This window comes from Tachysurus vachellii, chromosome 3, assembly GCF_030014155.1.
Source record: "Tachysurus vachellii isolate PV-2020 chromosome 3, HZAU_Pvac_v1, whole genome shotgun sequence".
Classification (NCBI taxonomy): domain Eukaryota; kingdom Metazoa; phylum Chordata; class Actinopteri; order Siluriformes; family Bagridae; genus Tachysurus; species Tachysurus vachellii.
In genome coordinates, this window is record NC_083462.1 from 27,974,703 (window position 1) to 27,995,584 (window position 20,882).

Here is a 20,882-nt window from a genome sequence, read left to right on the forward strand (position 1 = left end):
TGACAATGAATGATTGTTTTTAGAGGAAGTATCATTTCAGCCTGACCACACGTGTGGTTTTTTATGTTTAAGGACATTTTGTGCACACGCTTCATCGGCATCGAACATACGTAACTCACCTGCACGTTATATCCAGCACTTTCCATCCAGTAATATATGCACATTCTGAACCGTCACTAAATAATCGCACATCATGCTACTATATTTTGTTTCTTGAATTTTGTTATACTTGTTTGCACAGTCTAAGTGTGTGGAGTGGCCTGGTTTTCATTTCACTGCGAGTTGTTTATACTTGTGTACAATTGTGTCTGTGAAAAATGAGAAGGGAAAAAAAAAAACCTCTTCTGACACAGTGAAGTAAAGCTCGTCTTCTCTCTTCAGACGGTGTCTGACATCGAGCGAGGCTGGATCCTGGCCAACAAAGACCAGCACAGACAGCTGAAATCCTTGCAGGAGAAAGGCTCAAAGAAAGAGGTGAGAGCGAAGCGCTCGGCACAGACACGTCTGATCTCCTGATCCCCCAGCATTTACGTCGCTCGGGCTAGAATTCCCTTATCTAAGATGTTTATCTCTGATTTACCTCCTTCACTTTTAATCCATGTTGCTTTCATAGTTCATCAGATTGGCTCAGACCCTGAAGTACTTTGGCTACATCAAGTTTGATCCCTGCATCACGGATTTTCCTGAAAAAGGATGCCACGTCATCGTCAGCGCCGGCAACAACGAGCTCAACTTTCACGTCAAACTGCCCAACAACCAGATGAAGGAAGGCAGCTTCAAAGTCACACGCATGAGGTGCTGGCGAGTCACTTCTTCAGTAAGTGCCAGATTCATCAGCGGTTTGTAAACAGTAGTTAATCGTGCAACTCTTCTGTTCAGATTCAACCCTAACGGATGTCAGCGTATCGTTTGTTAATGGAGATTTAATCACGTTCTGAAAGCCAAGATAACATTGTTAGCATTTGACAAACAGCCTTGATGCGAATCACGTAAAGCCGCCAGTTTCCAGAGCGTGACTCCCTGCAGGCAGCAGCGGTGTAAATATTTCTGCTCCGCCACGCTGAGACGAGAGTCTGCATCAAAAATAGGTGCTGGCTAACTGTAATTGGCAAAAGCGGTCGCTCTCATTAAGGAGTAACAACCACATGAGCCTGCCATCCATCCATCTTAGTCATGGCATTTAGGCAATCATCCATCTGCCTCACTGCTGTGTTATCTCTTCAACAGAACGCCTCTGCTTTCCAATACACTTGGAGCTTATTGCCATTTCAATGTGGATTATATTACTCCTCTGTCTTATTTTATTTATCCCCCCCCCCACCCCCCACCCAAACAAATTAGAGATTGTTGCTCACACATTTCAGTTTCAATTGGGAACAAAAACACCTTTGCAAACCCTTTTTTTTTTTTTTTTTTTCCTTTTGTTTTTCCTAGATGGAAAATATGGCATTATTTGTTTCATCTGTTGCAGGAAGCATTTTCAGACAGTGGCCTCCTACACAGATAGCCTGTCTCGTTATTACACGGGGGATTTCATTTCAGAAGCGGATGTGGAAACACTTTGTGTGTTTTATTTTCTGCTCAGACATTCCGTTAGCCGCAGGGAAGCCGAAGACTTCAAAGAGCCCTGAATTAAAAAAAAAAAAAAAACTAAATAAAATCTCTTGGCAGCCGAGCCTTTTATAGAAAGGTGTTGAGATCTGATACTTGTGTTGTAGCCTCTAGAGGTGGTGGTGATGGTGATGATGATGATGATGATGATGATGATAATGATGATGATTCAGCATGATTAGTAATGCAGCTATTCGGGAACAGATTAGGATTTGATGCAAATTACGATGTGAAGGATTGTGCTAATGGCTGGTGATGGTAACAAGCAGGATAATGATGATGATGATGATGATGATGATGATGATTGTTCTGTTTCCCCTCTGTAGCAAGTCCCAGTGTCCAATGGCACCGCTAACCCCTGCACCGCTGGCAAGTGTGAGGTCAAACTGGAGCTGGCCTTCGAGTATCTGATGAGCAAAGACCGTCTGCAGTGGGTCACCATCACGAGTCCACAGGTCAGAATACTGTCTCAGTCAGCTCAGGTTTATTCAGTCTAGATTGAATTGTTTTAGGTCCCTTCCAAGTCAGTGGGTCATGTTAAACATACAACAGCCCAAAGGAGCTTTTCCAATAGACGAGCTGTGCGAGGTCATACAGGTGGAGCTAATAAATGGTGCAAAGCACCGCTTGTTCTAATACGGTCATTACAGATTCAGATTACTTCATGTCTCTGAATGTTACCACTTTTCTACTGGCACCGAAATCTTGTGTAGAGACAAGCCAGACGTTTCTAGCGCTCTTGAACAGGGTCAACAGATGCTCCATTTTTTTTTAATTAATTTTTTTTTTATTATTATTATTTATTTATTTTTTTATAAATCTAAGCCAAGCACAGCTCTTCCGGAACTTCCAGACTCTATGCATGATGACATTCTGCATAACAGTGTGTACCTCATGCTGCACCTCAGAGGAAAGAAAAGGACTCCGGCTTCCATCACCGGAACAAGTCTGCAACGTTTCCTGCACCTTTCGACCCACTAACATTTCCAAATACCTGACTCGTCCAGGCTATAGCGTTTTCCTGCCGTCTGCCTTCGGATAAAACATTCTAGGATCCTGCAAACCCGTACAACCGGACTGAGGACAGGTTCTTACTCAACACTGTGTCTACTCTGCCTTGTGTAACACCACTGCACTCTTCACCTGTTACAGGTGATCTGGACATGTGTGCAGTTACCTTCCTGAGTGCAGTTCAGACCTTTCTGTACACTTACACACTGCAATACATCACACTACACTTACACACTACGGTATTTTACACATCTCGATCGCTTGATACCCACAAACTCACATGAACACTTATCACTACTGACTCTATCACTAGTAGCAACCGTCTGCGTACATGTTTTCACCATGATCTTTTCTACACGTCTTTCTTTTTAGTTATACTGTCTTGCCCTTTGATTGCCTCTATCAGTGTCCTCTGAACAATATCTCGTGATGATAAAGATATCTTCTCTTCTCTTATTAACACTCTTCTGTTTGGTTTGGGTGCACATTAAAATAAACATTGGGTTGGTTTGTTTTTGTTTGACGAGTCGTGCTATACTGTCCAAAAGAAGGACTTTGTAATGTCAGACTGTAAGACTGTAACAAGGGCTATGGTTTGGGGGGTGTGTTTATTTCTTTTCTTTTCTTTTTTCACATTAAACACTCAGGGTTCATGTTTTTTAGGCAATCATGATGAGCATCTGCCTCCAGTCCATGGTGGATGAGCTGATGGTGAAGAAGTCTGGGGGAAGCATTAAGAAAGTCAGTCAGTTTCTCTGTTTGTTTGTTGTTATGTAACCACTCATCTGTCTGCCAGAGTCGCTCATGACCTCCTTCTGATTTGTCTTTAGTGCATGTGTTTGTGCGTGAAAGCGTACGCTCACGAACACGAGCGATTGTTCAGATTCGAGCCTCGTCAACCTCACAAGTCCTCTTTATTTATCTATTTATTTCTTTTTTACACACATTAGTGCAGTTGTCAGGTAACAGACACTCCAGTTTACATAGGAACTGCTCAGAGCGTACAGCAGGGATTTCACAGTTTTTCCCCCACATGATTTTGGCCTTGAGAAAGTTCTCAGTGTTGATTAAAGGATTTCACTATTGCGCTGTCGTCAGTAGAGTTTAGACTGGTGGTGCAGGTGAGCTCGGTCTCTTAAGGCACTTGCACTAACGCGTCATGTGTTCATCAGATGCAGAAGAAACGTCTTAACGGATCCATCCATCGTTCGAACAGCCAGCAAGCTGTGAAATCTCCTCCATTACTGGTGAGGAAGTTATTAACTTCAGCATGTTTTTGATCGTATTAAAACCCGGGCAGTATTTTAACTCATGGTTTGTTTCTCCAGGATTCTCCTGAATCGAATCGGGAACAAGTAGTCAAGCTCTCGGTGAGTTCAGCAAGTAGTATTTTATGGTTCAGCTCCCATGTTTGTTTGTTTTTATGGTGTGATCATGAACTGCATTCTGTTTGTGTTCTTTTAATCTTTGTGCCTTAGACAAAGCTGAGTTCCGTCTCAGTGCGAGGGATCAGCGCCTCCAACTCGGCTAACGATCTCAGCGGCAGCGATTTTCACGGAAACTATGCTTTCGAGGGCATCGGCGATGAAGACCTGTGATTCTCCTCTCATACCGAAGCGCAGGACAGCTGAGCCAAGCCGAGCAGTTTCGAGCGGAGGGGCCTCGTCCAATTCTGCAAGATTCGAACACACCGCATTTCTCCAGTTGTCCAAACCATCCGTACAAGCCACAAATGATCATGGGTGAGGCTCTTACCGGTAACGAGGCGTCAGCTTGGATTAGGTGTAGCACAAGCACAGTACACTGTGCTCAAATCCCAACCTACGACAAACAAAATTCCACATTGAACAGAAATATTGCAGACACTGACAAACTGTATTAAAATAAAACACTGCCCATTCCTGATAGTAATCCCACCCTGACATCCTCGTAGTAACCAGGTGACTCTGCTAGCTTCTGTTGCCAGGATGTGTGTCATATCCACATCACAATTTAGACTGCAAAAGCATCAAATCCAAACTCATTTCATTCCTTTAAAAAAAAAAAAAAAAAAAAATTCCCTATTCAGTATTTCATCCTCTGGCACCCTTTAAGCATTCACAGTGACGTAGCATAGTTTCGGGTTTAGTTCCTGCATCCATAAAAGGAGCGGCTCAAAGACTTACTGGTCGCGTCAAAAAAAAAGAAAAAAAAAAAGCTGCTTGTGATATTAACCTGTACTTCCTTTTTAGAGACGCAAAGCTGTGCTTTCTCATCCTCTACGCTGTAACCAATGATTAAGCATTAAACGCCGTCTCCAGCTGAACGCTACAGCAAAAGCAGATCTGACAGCACCGACCTGTGCTAAAGTCAGCGGCCTAAAACTGTCCGCACAGATCTTGGGTTTAATCGAACGGCTGCGTTTCATCGGTTACAGACTTCTCGAGGAAATTGCGGCCTTCGTGTGCACAGTGCCAATCCTTGCCATTTTTAAAAAAAAAAAACGATTATCTAATAGGGTTTTTTTTTTGTTTGTTTTTCAAACTCAACATCATAGCTTCATAAGTAGTGAATATTGTTATACGGGTTCCGAACAAAAACCTCAGTCTAATTAGATCATGCATCACACAAAGAGCCACAGCCGCAGCAGCCTTTTTGTTGGGTTTTGTTTTCCCCCCCAGACAACGTCTAGCCTTACAGTAATCAATCGCCTCACATTTCAAGCTTGTCAGTGTTTTTTTTTTTTTTTTTTTTTTTTTTTTGTTTTTATAGTCGTTTCAGTGTTAAGTCCATGTCCATGTAAGCTCTGGTGAGAAATCTTGCAGAATATCGAGAGTGTTCTGTTAATGTTCGCTTGCACATGCTGAACCTATGACTTTGCACAGTATTCCACAGACAGATGGCATGATTCATCACGGAAAACATTCTGAACCATATGTGCATGGCGTTGAATTTTTGATTTTTTTTTGTTTTGTTTTTCCTTTTCCTTTCATTTCTTTTCTCGTCTTTTTTTCCGACCGATATTTTGTGAAAGTTTCTCATAAATGCCAAAATTCTAGTTTACTTAAAAGCATTTTGCACAAAAGAAACATTTAAAAATCATAGTCACTTTTTTTTTTTTTTTTTTTATAAATGTACCTGCAAATAAAAAGTATTCTGAAGTATTCATTTTACTAATATGTATTATCATTAGTATATTCTAATTATAATCAAATGCAGTAGATCAATTCTAAGCTGTGTTTAAAAAAAAAAAAAAAAAAAAGAAAAAGAACATATATGACCGTTTACAGAACTGTAGGAAATTAAAGTGAGTAGAATTTGAATGAACAGTGTTTACAAATTCCACATCTGCATTTCAGTGACTCTTTTCCTCATTCCACATTGAAATCATTTTGAAACCGATGGAGAATTCTGTGCTTTAGAAACTCCATCGTCGTGATCGTCTCAGCGGACCAGGTGGGGGAAAAAAAAAAAACATTTCAGGCTGCTGTTTTTCAGTCTTTGCATGGCAAAACTGTCAGCCTTTCATCAACGGCGAGAACGAGACCGATCCGAGTTCGGACGCCTGAGATGAGCGAGATTTGTGTGACTTGAGCTCGTTCTCCAGTAGAGTGAATGTGTTTTTCTGACTTCTGATAACGGGAGTGTCCACTGCAGTCTGTTCACCAGCAAATCTTCAAGGGGTTATTGGTGTATATTCTTAATGTCACACACAGCCTAGCAGTTCTTTTCAACAAATTTCTAAAGCTATGTCATGGATTTCAATAAATGTAAGTGCCAAATCTTTGCATTTGCATGTGGTGGTGTCTTTTGTGTGCACTTGAATAGTTCATGGTGTGTGTGTGTCTGTCTCCGTCCGTCCGTCCTGCACCATTTCCCTGCTCACACCCTCCTCAGACAATCAGCTAGCTAACAGTACTTCCTGTGTGGAAGCGAACGATTAGAGCAGGGATAGATGGATTCCTGGGAAATCCTAAATACTAATGACATCCTGCAGGAAATCGAGGAAGCCTTGACACGTTCACTTTTTTTTTTTTTTAATAAGAATTAGAGAAGCACAGTGTATATTGTTAATGAAGCGTGATTGACGCTTTAACGAGAACACCAAGAGGTTCGTTTACTACCGTGATTTGTGCTCTAAACTCAATCTGCTAGCCATTTCAACACACCTTCACACACACACACACATTGAGAAAAGAAAGATTTCATGATCATGTCCTGCCTTAAAAGAGCCCATAAAGCAGCCAGTGCAGCGTTTCTATCACTGTTCAGCTATGAAATGATTTCATTAGACATCATACACAAGTCTCACCACAGAGTACTTTATTCCAGGATATTTAAGGCAATTATGAAACGACTGCATAATTACAAGAGAGCACTTAAGCACCACACATTGAAAAGGAATCCGTCTCGATCGTTTCTTGGCAACCTGAAGGTTATAAACTGCATATGGAAAGTCATGGTCCCTTTTCTTTAAGTTAATGCCACTGATGGCAAATGCATGCCAAACATTCTTTTTTTTTTTTTTTTTTTTTTTAAAACAAACACATACAAAAATAAGTGCTTTACATAAATGAATCATGACATACTAACTTACTATATACTAGTTTTAACAACAGACAAAATTTCACAGTTAAGACATACAACCAAGGAGCAACACTGTCTCCAGGAAATCAAGTGACGTTTTGAAGAGTTGCAACAGTTGCTGCAGTGGTTAGGACTCGAAAGTTTTGGCACTGGAAAGAGATGTAGTGAAGAATAACACCGATGTGTGTTTTTTTTTTGAGCAGCAAAGGCCTCAGAGAATCCACAGCGGGTTCAGTTAGGAAGTACGTACAGCTCTGTGGTGCTGCGGATCGATGAATGTCCGTGCAAGATATACAATGAAGGAGAAATTGGATTTCATCTAGGTAGCATTACAAAATGTCTGTATGGCACTGATGAAGCGAGGGCATTCTGTGTATCCAGAGTCTTTCTTTATCCATTCAACCCTACACAAAGGGAAGGGAAACAGTTTTATTTGTCCTGTCTGTTTAGCAGCTTGAAACTATTCATAAACATGAAAAAAAAATATAAACAAGAACTAAGCTTATGCTGGTACTGTAACACTTCATCTCAGATTTAAATATCTTCTCATACTACAATTGTTCCTTGTGTTGCTAGGTTACGCCTCCTCCTCCTCCTCCTCCTCCTCATCAATCTCTGCCTCTTCCTCATTGGCCGGCAGCGGCACTTTATCCCAATCGTCTGTTCCTATCCCGTGTTTCTTCTGATGCCGTTTGTAGTTGTCCCAATGGCCTGTGGTGTACGTGCACATGTGGCACTTGTGTGGCTTCTCGCCCGTGTGACGCAGCATGTGCCTCTTCAGGTTCATGCTCTGGTTGCAGCTGTAGCTGCACACGCTGCATTGGAAAGGTTTGGCACCCGAGTGAACTCGCTGGTGCCGCTTCAGGTTTGCCAGATTGCCACAGGCGTAGTCGCACAGGTGGCACTTGTAGGGTTTCTCGCCTGTGTGCACGCGATGGTGCCGCTTCAGGTTGTCGAAGTGGGCCGAGGCGTAAGGGCACTGTGGGCACTTGTAGGGCTTCTCACCGCTGTGCGTCTTCATGTGCCGGGCCAGGTGGTTGGGGTAGTGTGTGAGGAAAGGGCAGGCGGCACATGTGTACACCCTGTCCCCTCTGTGTCCCCGCTCACTGGCGCTGCCGGCTGCATCTTTAGTCAGCATTTCCAAGGTGCACTTGGCACAGATCTGCGCTGACGACCCGTCCTCGCCATCCAGCACCAGGCCACACAGCCTGCACGTGAAAGGGAAGAGCAGAGGAGGCAGGACGCCAGGCTGGGCTCGGGTGCATGGCTGCTGCTCTGACTTCAGCCTCGCAAAGGCCTTGAGATATCCGCTGTCACTGCCGATGCTCAAGTTCCCTTTCATTTCTGAGGACTGAAGCACTGAAAATTGCACCAAAACAAATTAGTAGCTTTCAGTAGAAGAGCAAATAATTAAATACGTTTTGCATCTAGAGGCTAAAAATAATATATTAACAGTATTCAATATCAGCCCAGTACAAGGAAAACTTCTGACGTGTAAATCTTCTGTTGAATTTATCCCACTTATAACCTTATTTATTAATTCATTTCAAAATCTTACTTCACTTGCTTTCTAAATGTCCTGAGCAACATACCTCTAAATAAAAATCTCCATTCCAAACAAACCATATTATTTTTTTTTTATATATTTTTCTAATATTTTAAGGGATAAATGAAAACGTACCTTCTCTCGAGGCACGTGGAGCGTCCTCTTTTATGCTCTGGCATCCAACAGGACCTCGAAGGCTATGGCCACTCATCATGCGCTGCGAATTCTGTGCAGGACTTGTGACCATGTGCATACTCTGGTGTGTATTTTGGCCTGGATTAATGGCAGTGTGCATTCGCTGTTGTGTATTGTGAGCAGGACTTGCAACTGTGTGCATGCGCTGGTGCCTCTTTAGGTTGCCCAGTGAGCTGCAGGCGAACGTGCAGTGCTCACACTTGTAGGGTTTTTCTCCTGTGTGGATGCGTAAATGGCGCTGCAGGTTGACGAGCTGCGCAGAGGCGTAGGTGCAGAGCGAGCAGCGGTATGGCTTCTCGCCGTTGTGCGTCTTCATGTGTCTCTTTACGTGGTTGGTGTAACGCGATGAGAAGCCACAGAGCGGACAAGAGTTCAGCTTCTGCTGGCCGTTCTCGGTTCCTGCTCCCTCTCCATCTGGCCCTTTGTGCAAAGAAGGCGCTCCTACATGGACACTCCTGTCACCTATGCTGGTTCCATCGCATTTAGAGCAGCGCAGGCATGAGTGCTCGTCCTCATCGAGGAGCTGATTGCAGCCCCTGCAGGAGATATAGTGAGGGAACGCAGGCTCGGGTCTGGCACCCTCGCGCTCGTTCTCAGCGGTGCGGAGGTCGTGGGTGTCACTCTCCATGCTGAGATGGCTGAACGAGGAGCTCTCTTCGTCACCCAGCTGGAAACTGTTGGCTGTAGGAAATCAGAGCAAAACATGACGAGACTGTCTGAGCAGTAATATTTGCGTTCCCTGAAATCTCAACTTAAGCTTTTCTAGATGAGTAATATTGTCTAAAAGTATTCCTTGAACATAATTGTCATGCAAACAAAAATCCACTGTCTTATTATTAAAGTACTCACACAAAGATGTTGCAGAATCCTGATAAGAAACAAATACTGAATACGGCAAGCACAGAACACGCTGCCTGCCTGTAACACGGCCCTCTCTCTTTCTCTCCTTCATGAAGCACTCTCCTCACACACGGAGGAAATGAGTGCGAGATCCTGAGTCGGCCTTTATATGGGGCTTGCAAGGAACTCTGGGTGGATGATTACCCAGCCTAATGATAATGATGATGACTATAATGGCTGTGCTGATCATGATGAGGGGTTGATGATGATGATGATGATGATGATGATGATGAGAAAGGCAGAAAGAGGAGATGATGATGATGATGATGATGATGATGATGATGATGTATAAATGCCTTCCTGTAATGGTGTCCTTGATGATGATGGCTGTCTTGATGACCCTTATAATGGCAGCACACTGCTTCTTTTCTGATTTGCCATTTTCAGACTGCACGCTCTGACAGAATGCTGCACTCTTTCAGCTGTGCATGAAAATAAGTCTCTCTCCCCTAATGTATTCTGCCATCTAAATCTCAACATTACGTTCCGATATTTTCATTGGGAGGGCAATAAATAAGTAAATAAATAAATAAATAAACAGCTATTCAGACCTTCCCATCATCATACCATACTCACTATGCGTTTGTTTTGAGTGATTATTTGATAAAGACCACTGGGTTGGAGTGTAGGCCTAAACCCTAAAAATCTAATCATCATCATCATCATCATCATCATCATCATCATGATGCAATTAACAGCACACTTCCTCATCATCCCACACTCCCTCTTGCTTATAATAATAAGAAAAAACTATATTGTGTTCACCAGCAACTTGTATTACTCTAACTATAGTTTTTTTTTTAAGTTGTAACAAATAAGTTCAAAATGTAAAAAAGTTAAATGTGCATTTTGTTCCCTACAAAACACCGGTTTCACAAATGATCTGCAACCTTACAATTAATATTCAGTGATTCTGTGCCCCAGTTTGGAATAAGAGCACTGGGTCTGTTCCTGCAATGACGAGGCTGGAGACATTTGTAGAGAAATCTTCTTCTGATTAGGAAGTGTATATGGGACTTATACGGCAGGATCCCGAGACGGTCACTGATTTGTAGACCTCAAACTTTAGATTTTAAAATTTCTACTTTATTTGTCTCATCATGGTGAAAGCATTCATACAGAGCTCTGACATGACGGGATTTAGTAAGAGATCAAACATGACATGGCTTATACAGGCTAAATTAATATTCACCTCTAGCATATTAATTGAGCTACTGATACAATATACATTATAGATATAAGATTTTAGACTTTAATGTAATACTAGGACTTGCTCTCACTGATTGTGACTCACAGAATTTAATTCGTCATGCTTAAAAATTATGTTATATATATATAATATATAATATGTATGTATATATATATACGTATACGTGTGTGTATGTATGTATGTATGTATGTATGTATATATATTATATATATATATACACATATACACACACACACACACACACATACATATATATATATATATATATACACACACATACACACACACATTAACTCTCACTGCTACAGTGGTGCTGTATCATGTCTGACCCTGCGCTCTGACGCCAACCTCCAAAGTTAGGATATGTAACAAGATAAAGGCTTCAGTTGGATTCCTCTTAATAATTATTTACAAAAAAAAAAAGACACACCATGACACTCAGGTAAACTGTTGGAACGCTGGTCTTCACAGGTCTGATTTCTGGCACAAATGTCAAAACTGTAAGATATATAAATATCTAATATATCAGATTTTGCTTTTATAATAATTGTGGTATTTTATAATAATTATGGTATTATTTACTGGTATTTTTTTTAATGATTTTGTATTTTTTAAAGAAAAAAAATTTGTGATTTGTGCAAGTCAGCAACCATTAGTCTCTTTGTGGTGAAAAATTCCCCCCAGTGATATATATACAATTTTAAATGTAATGTTTTTTGAGAGAGAGAGAGGGTGTGAGAGAGAGAAAGGTGTGTGAGAGAGAGAGGGTGTGAGAGAGAGAAAGGTGTGTGAGAGAGAGAGAGGGGGGGGAAGAGAGAGAAAGGTGTGTGAGAGAGAGGGGGGGGGGGAGAGAGAGAGAGAGAGAGAGAGAGAGAGACTGGGGCATGGTTAAAAAAACCCAAATGAAATATTACAGTTTTACTGCATTCAAAATACTCCTTTAGGATGTTTAAATTATTATATAAACAGCAGCTCTAATGGAGATTCTTTAAAAAATAAGTAGGCAATTTGAATTGTGTGTATTGTTTATTTTATAACAATTTTTTGCCAATAATTAGGAAAGTGTATTAAAGTGTAACAGCCACATCAGACTGAGTGCTTAGTCCTGTGTCTATTATTAGGGGTCAAGCCCTGAAGGGGTGTAGACTCCTATTGTTATTGTTAGTTTTCTTATTATTATTAATGGTGCTTGCAAAGCAACATTATTACTATCCTGCATACTCTTCCGGACAAAACTTCGGCGCGTAACTTGTCCCGCAGCTTTTGTCCTAGACCCATGAATGATGTGTCAAATCGACCGGCTCATTGAGGAGAGGTGTGCTATGACTTTTCTAAGTGATCCGAGTTCCGGTACTTCCGGTACCGGGTCTCAAAGTGGCCTATTTTCCCCATAGAGTCCCATTATAAACTTTGGAGGTTTATAACTCGGCAAGCTTTTGAACTATCTACACCAAACTCAGCCAGCTCCTTTAGGGTGATACTCTGAACAAAGTTTTAAAGTGGTGTACCGACTGGCCTTTTGGTTGTGCCGCAGCCCCGCCCCCAAAATATGCAAAATCAAAATTTAGCACAACATGGACATGTGACATATCAAAACACTCAGCACGATGAGGGGAACTTGCCACGTGCAAGCACCATTCACATTTTCTTCAGGAAATGTACATTCTAGTTATTATTATTCTTCCTCTTCCACCATTGAAGTCAATGGCAGCCCATAGAACCGTACGTAGGAAAATTTTGTAATTTGGCACATGTAGAGCCCAGTCTTAGAAGTTACTATAGCAACTTTGGTGTGTCTAGCTCAAACCCTCTAGCGCCACCAACAGTCCAAAAATCCAATTATGTTCATGTTCATAACTGCTGACTCGTAAGGCCTAGAGACAAAATTCTTGCATATTTTGGATCCTTTGTTCATCAGAATCAGAAAGGTCTTTATTGCCAAGTATTCCCAGTTTTCACATATGAGGAACACACTTGCGCACACACTCACACTTGCGCACACACTTATCACACACACACACACACACACACACTTATCACACACACACACTTAGGGGCGTAGACATCTATTGTTATCATTAGTTTTCTTATTATTAGCATGCAACGTTTTGTGACAGCACCACCTAGTGGCCACAATATTTTAAAAACAGCTATTTTCGCTTATAACTACTGCAAACTTGAGTCTAAAATCATGAAGGAGGTGTTGTTAGACTCCTTGAGGCATGCGGAGTCAAACGATACCAAACGGTTTTCGGACATTTTGTGTGTCGGCCATTTTGAATTTTCGCGTTAAGTTCAGTATTGTACGAATGCAATGCCATATCGCTACGAAACTTGGTATGGTTCATCAGCAACATGTTCTGAGCGCATCTGATCGGCTTGACCCCAGAATCGCTGCTTGCAGCTATATTTATTACTGTTTTTGTTATTTCAGCTTTATCCTGGTCAGGTTCCCCTTCTTCCTGGATGGAATCCCAGTCCATTACACGAGACTTAATCCATTTCTGTGATATTTCTATTTCACCCCTCCTAATCACCAGGGTGTGTCAAACCTGGATACCAAATTGTGCACACATGCCAAGGCTACACTGTGAGTTATGGCACAGTATACAGCAATATAATTAATGCCACCATACATCATGTATTTCCTATTTTCATCTTACACGCAATCAAACTGTGTGCAAGACGTGAAAAATGGGATACAAATCACATTTATGAGGCTATTCATATAGCAGCTGGCTGTAACCCTGCTCCAGGGCTGAGGAAAGGCGTCGCTCGTTCCTTTTGACCTCATAAAGCACGTTTTTCTTCTATATTATGCACGTTGCTTATGGAAGGCTCTGGAGTTCTCATTAGGTTTGAGTTGGTTTTACTGCATTACTGCACTGCATTTAGTTCATCTCTGACTGCCTGGCTTTCTTACAAGGTTGACTGAATTTCGCAGCTGTTAGATTTCAATCCTGGTCTATAAACAAATCTTGCCCAAATCCCATTAATCTATAGAAATTAGCAAATCACAAATGCCCAGGCTCAGTGACGATGGAAAAAAAAAAGCAGTAGTGTTCCTCTCTGAATGAATCGACTCTCATCGTGGTTGGGAACTCAGTAACCTAAGAGCTGAGGCATTGTAACTTTAGGAAGTCTTTTAGCTCTGGGGTCAGTCATTCTTCTCATCACTTAGCAGATGAATACAAGGATGTTTTCTGGCATGGTTGGGTGGTGCAATGAATGGAATAAAATACCGAACATTTCTGATAGTACCTGTGATGGCTGGGTTTGCTGCTCCAAAGTGCAAGGTCTTTATTAACATGGGGGATTTGGGTAGGCTCCAGCCCATCTGTGTCTGGGAACCACGGCATGTGCTTTGGCCAATGGGATAAATAATGAGCAGGTCAGTTCTGACCATATGCCTATCACTGATGCTGCCATCACTGGTGCACTGGTTAGTGGAAACATCCAACGTAACGACACACACTGTCTATACATTTGCTGTTCCGCTGCTCGCCTTAGAATTAGTCACTCATGTGCAGATGTTAACCACTCTAGTCAAAGGAGTTGACTTACAAATCACTTCGAAGGACAGGCCCTGTAATTCTTCTGTAAGTCTTTCTCTATGGCCTCTCCCTAACACCATACTTGTTTACAACAAACAAATGAATTTGTCTCCTCTATTGGCCCCTGGCATCGGGATAATGCTGTATTTGGACATTTGGCTCCTTGGTGTGTATACTAAGGAGCAGGCCATCTGGAAAATATCCACTGTCCTCTCTCACAGTGTGGTGTTTAGACTCACAGACAACACAGAGAAGCTTTCCAAAGCAGGTCACCCAGCTCACAGACATCAGGCTAGATTCACTCAGAATGCCAGTCATTCCATGATCCCAAAGTGCGGCAGATATTATGGTTTCTAAACAGATACGGGGATATCAGCTGTCTGCTGAAGACGGGCTAATGAAGGCAGAAACGTCTATGAGCCATGTTTCTGGATTTGGGTTATCAGAGTATAAATGGCCCCTAAAATGCCTGGTCCATGGCTCTGCGAAAGAGGCTTTAGGATTGGCTCATTGGTGATTCAGAGAATCATGAGGTCATAACCCGCTTCTGCGTCTGTCCAGGATTAACAAACTAGACCACAGGGTTCTAACTGTGACTCAAGATGGCCAGAAAGACCTTGGTTACTGCTGCTGCTTTTACTGGTTGTTTTGAAACCCTGCTAGAGCCGATTTGTCCCAAATGGATGGTGAGATTTGGGAGACTCAGACAGTTTCCATTCGTGACACCTCAGACTGATCACCAGTTCAGGGATGTGATTGAGGAAGTGGTGGCTCAAATGGTTAATGCTCTGGGTTACTAATCAGAAGCTCAGGCTCCAGCACTTCTTAGCTGCTACTGTTAAGAAAGGCCCTCAACACTCTCTGCATCATAGCTGACCCTGTGCTCTGACCCCAGCTTCATAAGCTGGAATATATAATATACATGTGACAAACAGCTTCTTCTTCTTAAAGGTCCAGGAGATGCTTCCATGTGCAAGATCACTTGAACATGCCCTAAAGTGATTAATGTCATTTACTTATCAGCTAAATCACCTTCAAGTTCTACAGGACAGGATTAGGCCTATCGTGTGCGAATAGGAGCATCTATGTAAAAAGAAGGTTGTTCAAATACAAAAATCATTCACTGCCAATCAGACATTTAACATTAGCATATAGTTTATACAGGTCATAGATAGACCTGGCTGCATTCAGTAAAGAAATACAAGAGCAGAGAAACATCACCAAGGCACTTTTCCTTAATTCTCTGTACAGCTTGTTAAAAGCAAGATCTAATCATTTCAAGAATTCAAATACTTTTTTTTTATCAACTTTAACGTATAATAGTTCATGAAAAATTCCCTTTCCTTTAGTGTTAATTTCGTCAGACGAGACGAAATATGTTTTTTTTCATGACTAAGACGAGACGATGACAAGACTGCACCACTGTCCAAAAACGCTGACTAAGACTAAATTAACATGCATTATTGTTGATGAAAAAAGATGAGACAAAAATGTTTTGTATAAAATAAAAACTAAGATAAAATCTCTCTCATTTTCGTCTACAATTGTCTCTGCTTTTTCATCAGCTGTTACGCCTTTAAAATATTCAGAACGAGTTTGCGGCTTCGCGCTGTTTAGTGTGTGCGTAGAAACAATTTGTCCACACAGAGCTCAAAAAAACTCCTGAGCGCAAGTCCACCCCTGGTCTAGTCAGGCTTTTTGTGTTAAATTCTATTTCCTGTCGCTGCGCAGGCTCTGTTATTGTACATGACAGCTTATGTCCCGATGACCAGTCTTTGCATTACGATTAAAAGCAGTATCAGTAAAGTAAAAAATGTGATGTGCAGTCAAGTTCGAGTGTATGCACTGTTTAAACGAGTGTTCTCAACTTCTCACTGATACTTTTGTGATTCGCGGACGGTAAATAGGTTGTATTTTAGGCCGACAGTAAAGTAGGCCTATTCTTTTCAGTTTTTCTGAGTATATTTATTTTATTTCTGATCTGAACATCTGAAACATGAGACACAAGGCAACCAAAACAGTTTTAAAAACCTTTGTAACTTCAGTTGCCAGTCGGAGTCTGTTGGGCCCCTGCTTTTGAATTGTGTTGGTTAAAATAAAATACTCTTCAGAACAGGTTAATCATTTGTGAATGTGTCTCCTAAATCAGAAATTGAAAACCAGACACGTTTAACATTTGCATTCAACAAAAATCATTCAACAAGTGTATTTTGTCAGGTAATTATGACATTTAACCAATGTTTGAGATATGTGAAACACTTTTTTTACTGAAATGTTTATCAGTAATAATCTCAGTAATAATGTGTTATTTTTAAAAAAGACTACAATTTTTTGACTAAAACTAGACTAAAATTAAAAGACTTTTAGTCGACTAAAACTTGACTAAGATACCATGAGTTTTATTTTGACTAAAACTAGACTAAAATGACGAGACTTTTAGTCGACTAAAACTTGACTAACAAAAAAAGATATGTGAATGACTAAATATGACTAAAACTAACAAGGACATTTGGCACAAGACTAAGACTAAGATTAAATTAAAAATAGGTGACAAAATTAACACTACTTTCCTTTCTTTCATCCTTCCTCTTTAAAGGTCTGAACTCAGCCACATGGTGGCACTATAATGCAAAAACCTTTTTTCATTAAATGCTGAGGCATGAACTTTTTTTTTAAAAAACAAAGGGTGATTGATATAAATATATAATGATGATATAAATATAAAAAGGTATGTAGTTGGCTGCAAATGTGACATTTTGTAATTAACTAATTGGATCATGCTCAACAAAACTGGGCACCATGGTTGTCAAATAGAAACAAACAACTGAATTAGCATCCAAATTGCCATTTGTTTAACCCCATGCATGCTTCGTGACATTTTTGTACATTAGGGGGCGTAGTTTCCCTATATCTTTCTCTGTGTTTCAGCTAATATAATGTTTTTTTGTGACAAACCTTTATTGGACATGTATTTTGGAGAGATGCTTTCCGAATTTTCACCAGGTCTTTAATTGTCTGTGTACAAATTTAGCACCCTTACGTGTTGTTGAAATGGTTTGCAAATGTTACAGAAGGGTTAAGAGATTAACTTCAATAATGTCAGTATAAGCAATAATAAAATTTAAACCATCACAAATGTGAAACTGACATGACGCAGCATATTATATAAAAATTAAGAGAAAAATAAATACAATTCCTATCAGTCATCTGGGTTACAAATTGTATTCAATGTAGCACTGCAAAGTAGCTAGCAGTTGTTTCAGCCTTTGGGAACAACTAATAGCCAAAATAAAACGGATATATACTCAACTCAAAACAAGAAATGTTCAATTTAATAAATGGAGAAATAAAAATTTAGCAACAGCCTTAAATAAATAATGCAGCATGTGTAAGACTGCATATTGACTTTTCACTGCTGGAGCTGAGCCCATTACTCACCTGAAAACTTGTCCAGTCCTAAGATTTTGCTGTTATCAGCATCTGAGAAGTCAAGGTCTTGGCCCAGAAGAAAGTCACTCTCAAAAGTAAGGGTTGTTGCAGGATTAATGTTTATGCCATCATCAGAATCCACTAAAAAAGCAACACAAGAGAATTTATAGACTCATACATGTATATACAGAACGACACGAACAGTAGTCACATCATGTGACAAACCTGGACCTTATACTATAAGCACTTTCATGCAGGATTATGCAATTTCTACTTTCAGGAAAACTAACTAGAAGATCTGTTTGTATCTAACTGCACAGCTTCAGTAATTACAAAATCAAGCTCCAGAAGGCCAACGGTTTTATTGAGGGCTCAATTTTGTATTTATTAATTATATTTTTAAGCCAACATTTTGCTGCCATCTGCTGGACATGGCATCAGGGGTCAGGACATGGTGTCAAGTAAATCATGCCAGTTGTAGCAGATAAAACTTCAGATACAAATACAGGCTTGTGTTTTGATTGTAAAATTATATAAGTATTTTTGAGCAAAAGAAGTTTGGGCAAAACCAAAACTAATGAACAATAAGAAATATGAAAAACTATTTAGACTTTAGTGATTTGATTATTTACATTTAAAGATTAAATATACATAACTATCCATCTATATCATAACTATCCATAGATTCACCTCTCTCACTCTCAGAGAGAGAGAGAGAGAGAGAGAGAGAGAGAGAGATTTAAGAGAGAAATTTAGGGTTGATATAAAATTGCTGAGACTGACAGCAGTGTGATTTGTGGAAACATTGATGACTGAACAAAAATAACTATTACTAATTATATTTATATATTAGAGCATTGGAGACAGGTTGTGTTCGCTACAAACACTACTAGATATATTGATAATGGGCTTTGTTATGTTAGATTGGGATAATGGCTATAATTATAATATCAAACCTATTTATTTACATAAAGGGGTATAGATTACGAAAAAAATCATATTTAAATGCTTACACTTTACAGGTTGTGGATTCTGTTGTTTTCTTCTTGGCATCTTCCAGCCAGCTTTTCTTAATTTGTAGCTTCTTCCACAAGCTTCAACTAAATCAGCTCATTCTTAACAAACAAAGCAGCATTTTCATGAAACACTGCAGTGAAGCTGTTACATATATACATACATACATACATACATACATATATATATATATATATATACACACATACATGTACACTATATATACACATTCTCTCTCACACTCACTCACTCACACACACACACACACACACACACACACACACACACACACACACAAGCTACTTGTCCTTTCATAAGTAAAACACTGGTAAATCTCTACTGCACTCGCTGCCAAACACTTAGCTTACTAAGCTAATAATGTCACAACACGACCAAAACCACCTCATCTACATGATGCACAATATTACTACAATATAACTTTAAAAAAAACATTAAAAAAATACCTATTTACTTTTTTTCAAACTGCACAATAAAAAAGCAACCTAAAGATATTATTAGGGCGCGAAATAAAAGGAACAACATTTTACAATCCCCAAAAGCTATAAGACATATTTTTGCACCTCAACCTAGCTTCAAATATTATGGGATGTTTAGCTAGCTATGACATGCTAACATGATTTCATCAATATTTATACCTTATGCTTTTCCTTTAGCCATCAAATAACGCTTCGCCTCAGAGTAAAATGGCGTTGTTTCAGAGGACGTTAAGACGAGCTGTCCGCCATGCCACATCACGTCAGCCACGAAGAAAGGCAATTAATGGTCTTTTTTTCATAAGTTAATTGATTTCTAGATTGCCATTGTATACATTTTCTTCCGGAATTTTACGTATATCCGCTTCCGGACGTTACGGCAAAATGTAGTTCTTTTGACACTGGGATTTGTAGTCATATCGGAGACATTAACATCAGACGGTGCAAATACACGGAAAGGAATAAAGAAATATATAAACAATACGATTGTTTTACTACTACACCAGTGGCTGATTTATTCTGGGGCTTCTGTTTTTGTCAACGCTTTTAAAAATATACCTCCTTTTTTGTATAACAACAACAACAACAACAACAATAATAATAATAATAATGATAATAATAATAATAATAATAATAATAATAATAATAATCATGATAATAATGATAATAATAATAATATTAATAATAATAATATTAATAACTTCATAAAGTAAATACACATAAATACACACTCTATTATTATTATTATTATTAATATTCGTATTATTATTATTATTACTATTATTATTATTGTTATTATACGAAAAAGAAGTATTATATATATGGCAATAATAATAATAATACTAATAATAATAATAATAATAATAATAATAATAACAACTTCATAAAATACATATACATAAATAGAAACATAATACACAATCTATTATTATTATTATTATTATTATTATTATTATTATTATTATTATTACGTTTATATTATTATATTTTGCGACAGAAATACCAAGTCTAATATAGATAGATAGATAGATAGATAGATAGATAGATAGATAGATAGATAGATTTAAAAATAAAAGTAGATTTATAAACAATATAAATATGTTAATAATAATAATAATAATAATAATAATAATAATAATAATAATAATAATAATAATAATAATAATAATAAAGTTTTTTTCATAAGATTTATAAACATTATAAATCTGCGTATGTGAAACAGAGTGTCGGCTTTGTCTTAAAGCGGATAAAAGGTCAGGCTGTTTTATGGACGCTAGTAAGAGAGAAAGGGGGAATCTCTCTGGGGTTAACGGGGAATCTCCTGTTCACGTCACGCAGCGTTTCTCTGCCCG

At 39.4% G+C, this 20,882-nt stretch overlaps 2 protein-coding genes across 5 annotated transcripts in view; one reads left to right on the forward strand and one right to left on the reverse strand.

Annotated features, from left to right (window-relative positions):
* Nucleotides 1-6,387, forward strand: part of snx17 (sorting nexin 17) — a 43,229-nt gene extending 36,842 nt beyond the window's left edge. For both annotated transcript variants that reach the window (XM_060866577.1, XM_060866576.1), the window contains 7 exons: nucleotides 382-474; nucleotides 614-817; nucleotides 1,938-2,066; nucleotides 3,286-3,363; nucleotides 3,795-3,869; nucleotides 3,951-3,992; nucleotides 4,101-6,387. In XM_060866577.1, the coding sequence (XP_060722560.1) occupies nucleotides 382-474; nucleotides 614-817; nucleotides 1,938-2,066; nucleotides 3,286-3,363; nucleotides 3,795-3,869; nucleotides 3,951-3,992; nucleotides 4,101-4,220 (741 nt within the window). In that variant the 3' untranslated portion in view covers nucleotides 4,221-6,387. The remainder of the gene's footprint in view (nucleotides 1-381; nucleotides 475-613; nucleotides 818-1,937; nucleotides 2,067-3,285; nucleotides 3,364-3,794; nucleotides 3,870-3,950; nucleotides 3,993-4,100) is intronic.
* A 522-nt stretch (nucleotides 6,388-6,909) lies between these two features.
* Nucleotides 6,910-19,879, reverse strand: znf513a (zinc finger protein 513a). 3 transcript variants are annotated; one of them, XM_060866583.1, is made up of 6 exons: nucleotides 19,693-19,879; nucleotides 19,036-19,137; nucleotides 18,032-18,163; nucleotides 8,870-9,610; nucleotides 7,741-8,547; nucleotides 6,910-7,592 (listed from the first exon to the last, which is right to left on the reverse strand). In XM_060866583.1, the coding sequence occupies exons 2-5, from the start codon at nucleotides 19,073-19,075 to the stop codon at nucleotides 7,766-7,768; spliced, it is 1,695 nt and encodes a 564-aa protein (XP_060722566.1). In that variant the 5' UTR covers nucleotides 19,076-19,137; nucleotides 19,693-19,879; the 3' UTR covers nucleotides 6,910-7,592; nucleotides 7,741-7,765. The 3 variants fall into 3 exon arrangements, with proteins under 3 accessions (XP_060722566.1, XP_060722563.1, XP_060722567.1); XM_060866580.1 differs by having other exon boundaries at nucleotides 6,910-8,547; XM_060866584.1 differs by lacking the exons at nucleotides 18,032-18,163; nucleotides 19,036-19,137; nucleotides 19,693-19,879 and adding an exon at nucleotides 9,779-10,557 and having other exon boundaries at nucleotides 6,910-8,547.
* Nucleotides 19,880-20,882: the final 1,003 nt, after the last annotated feature.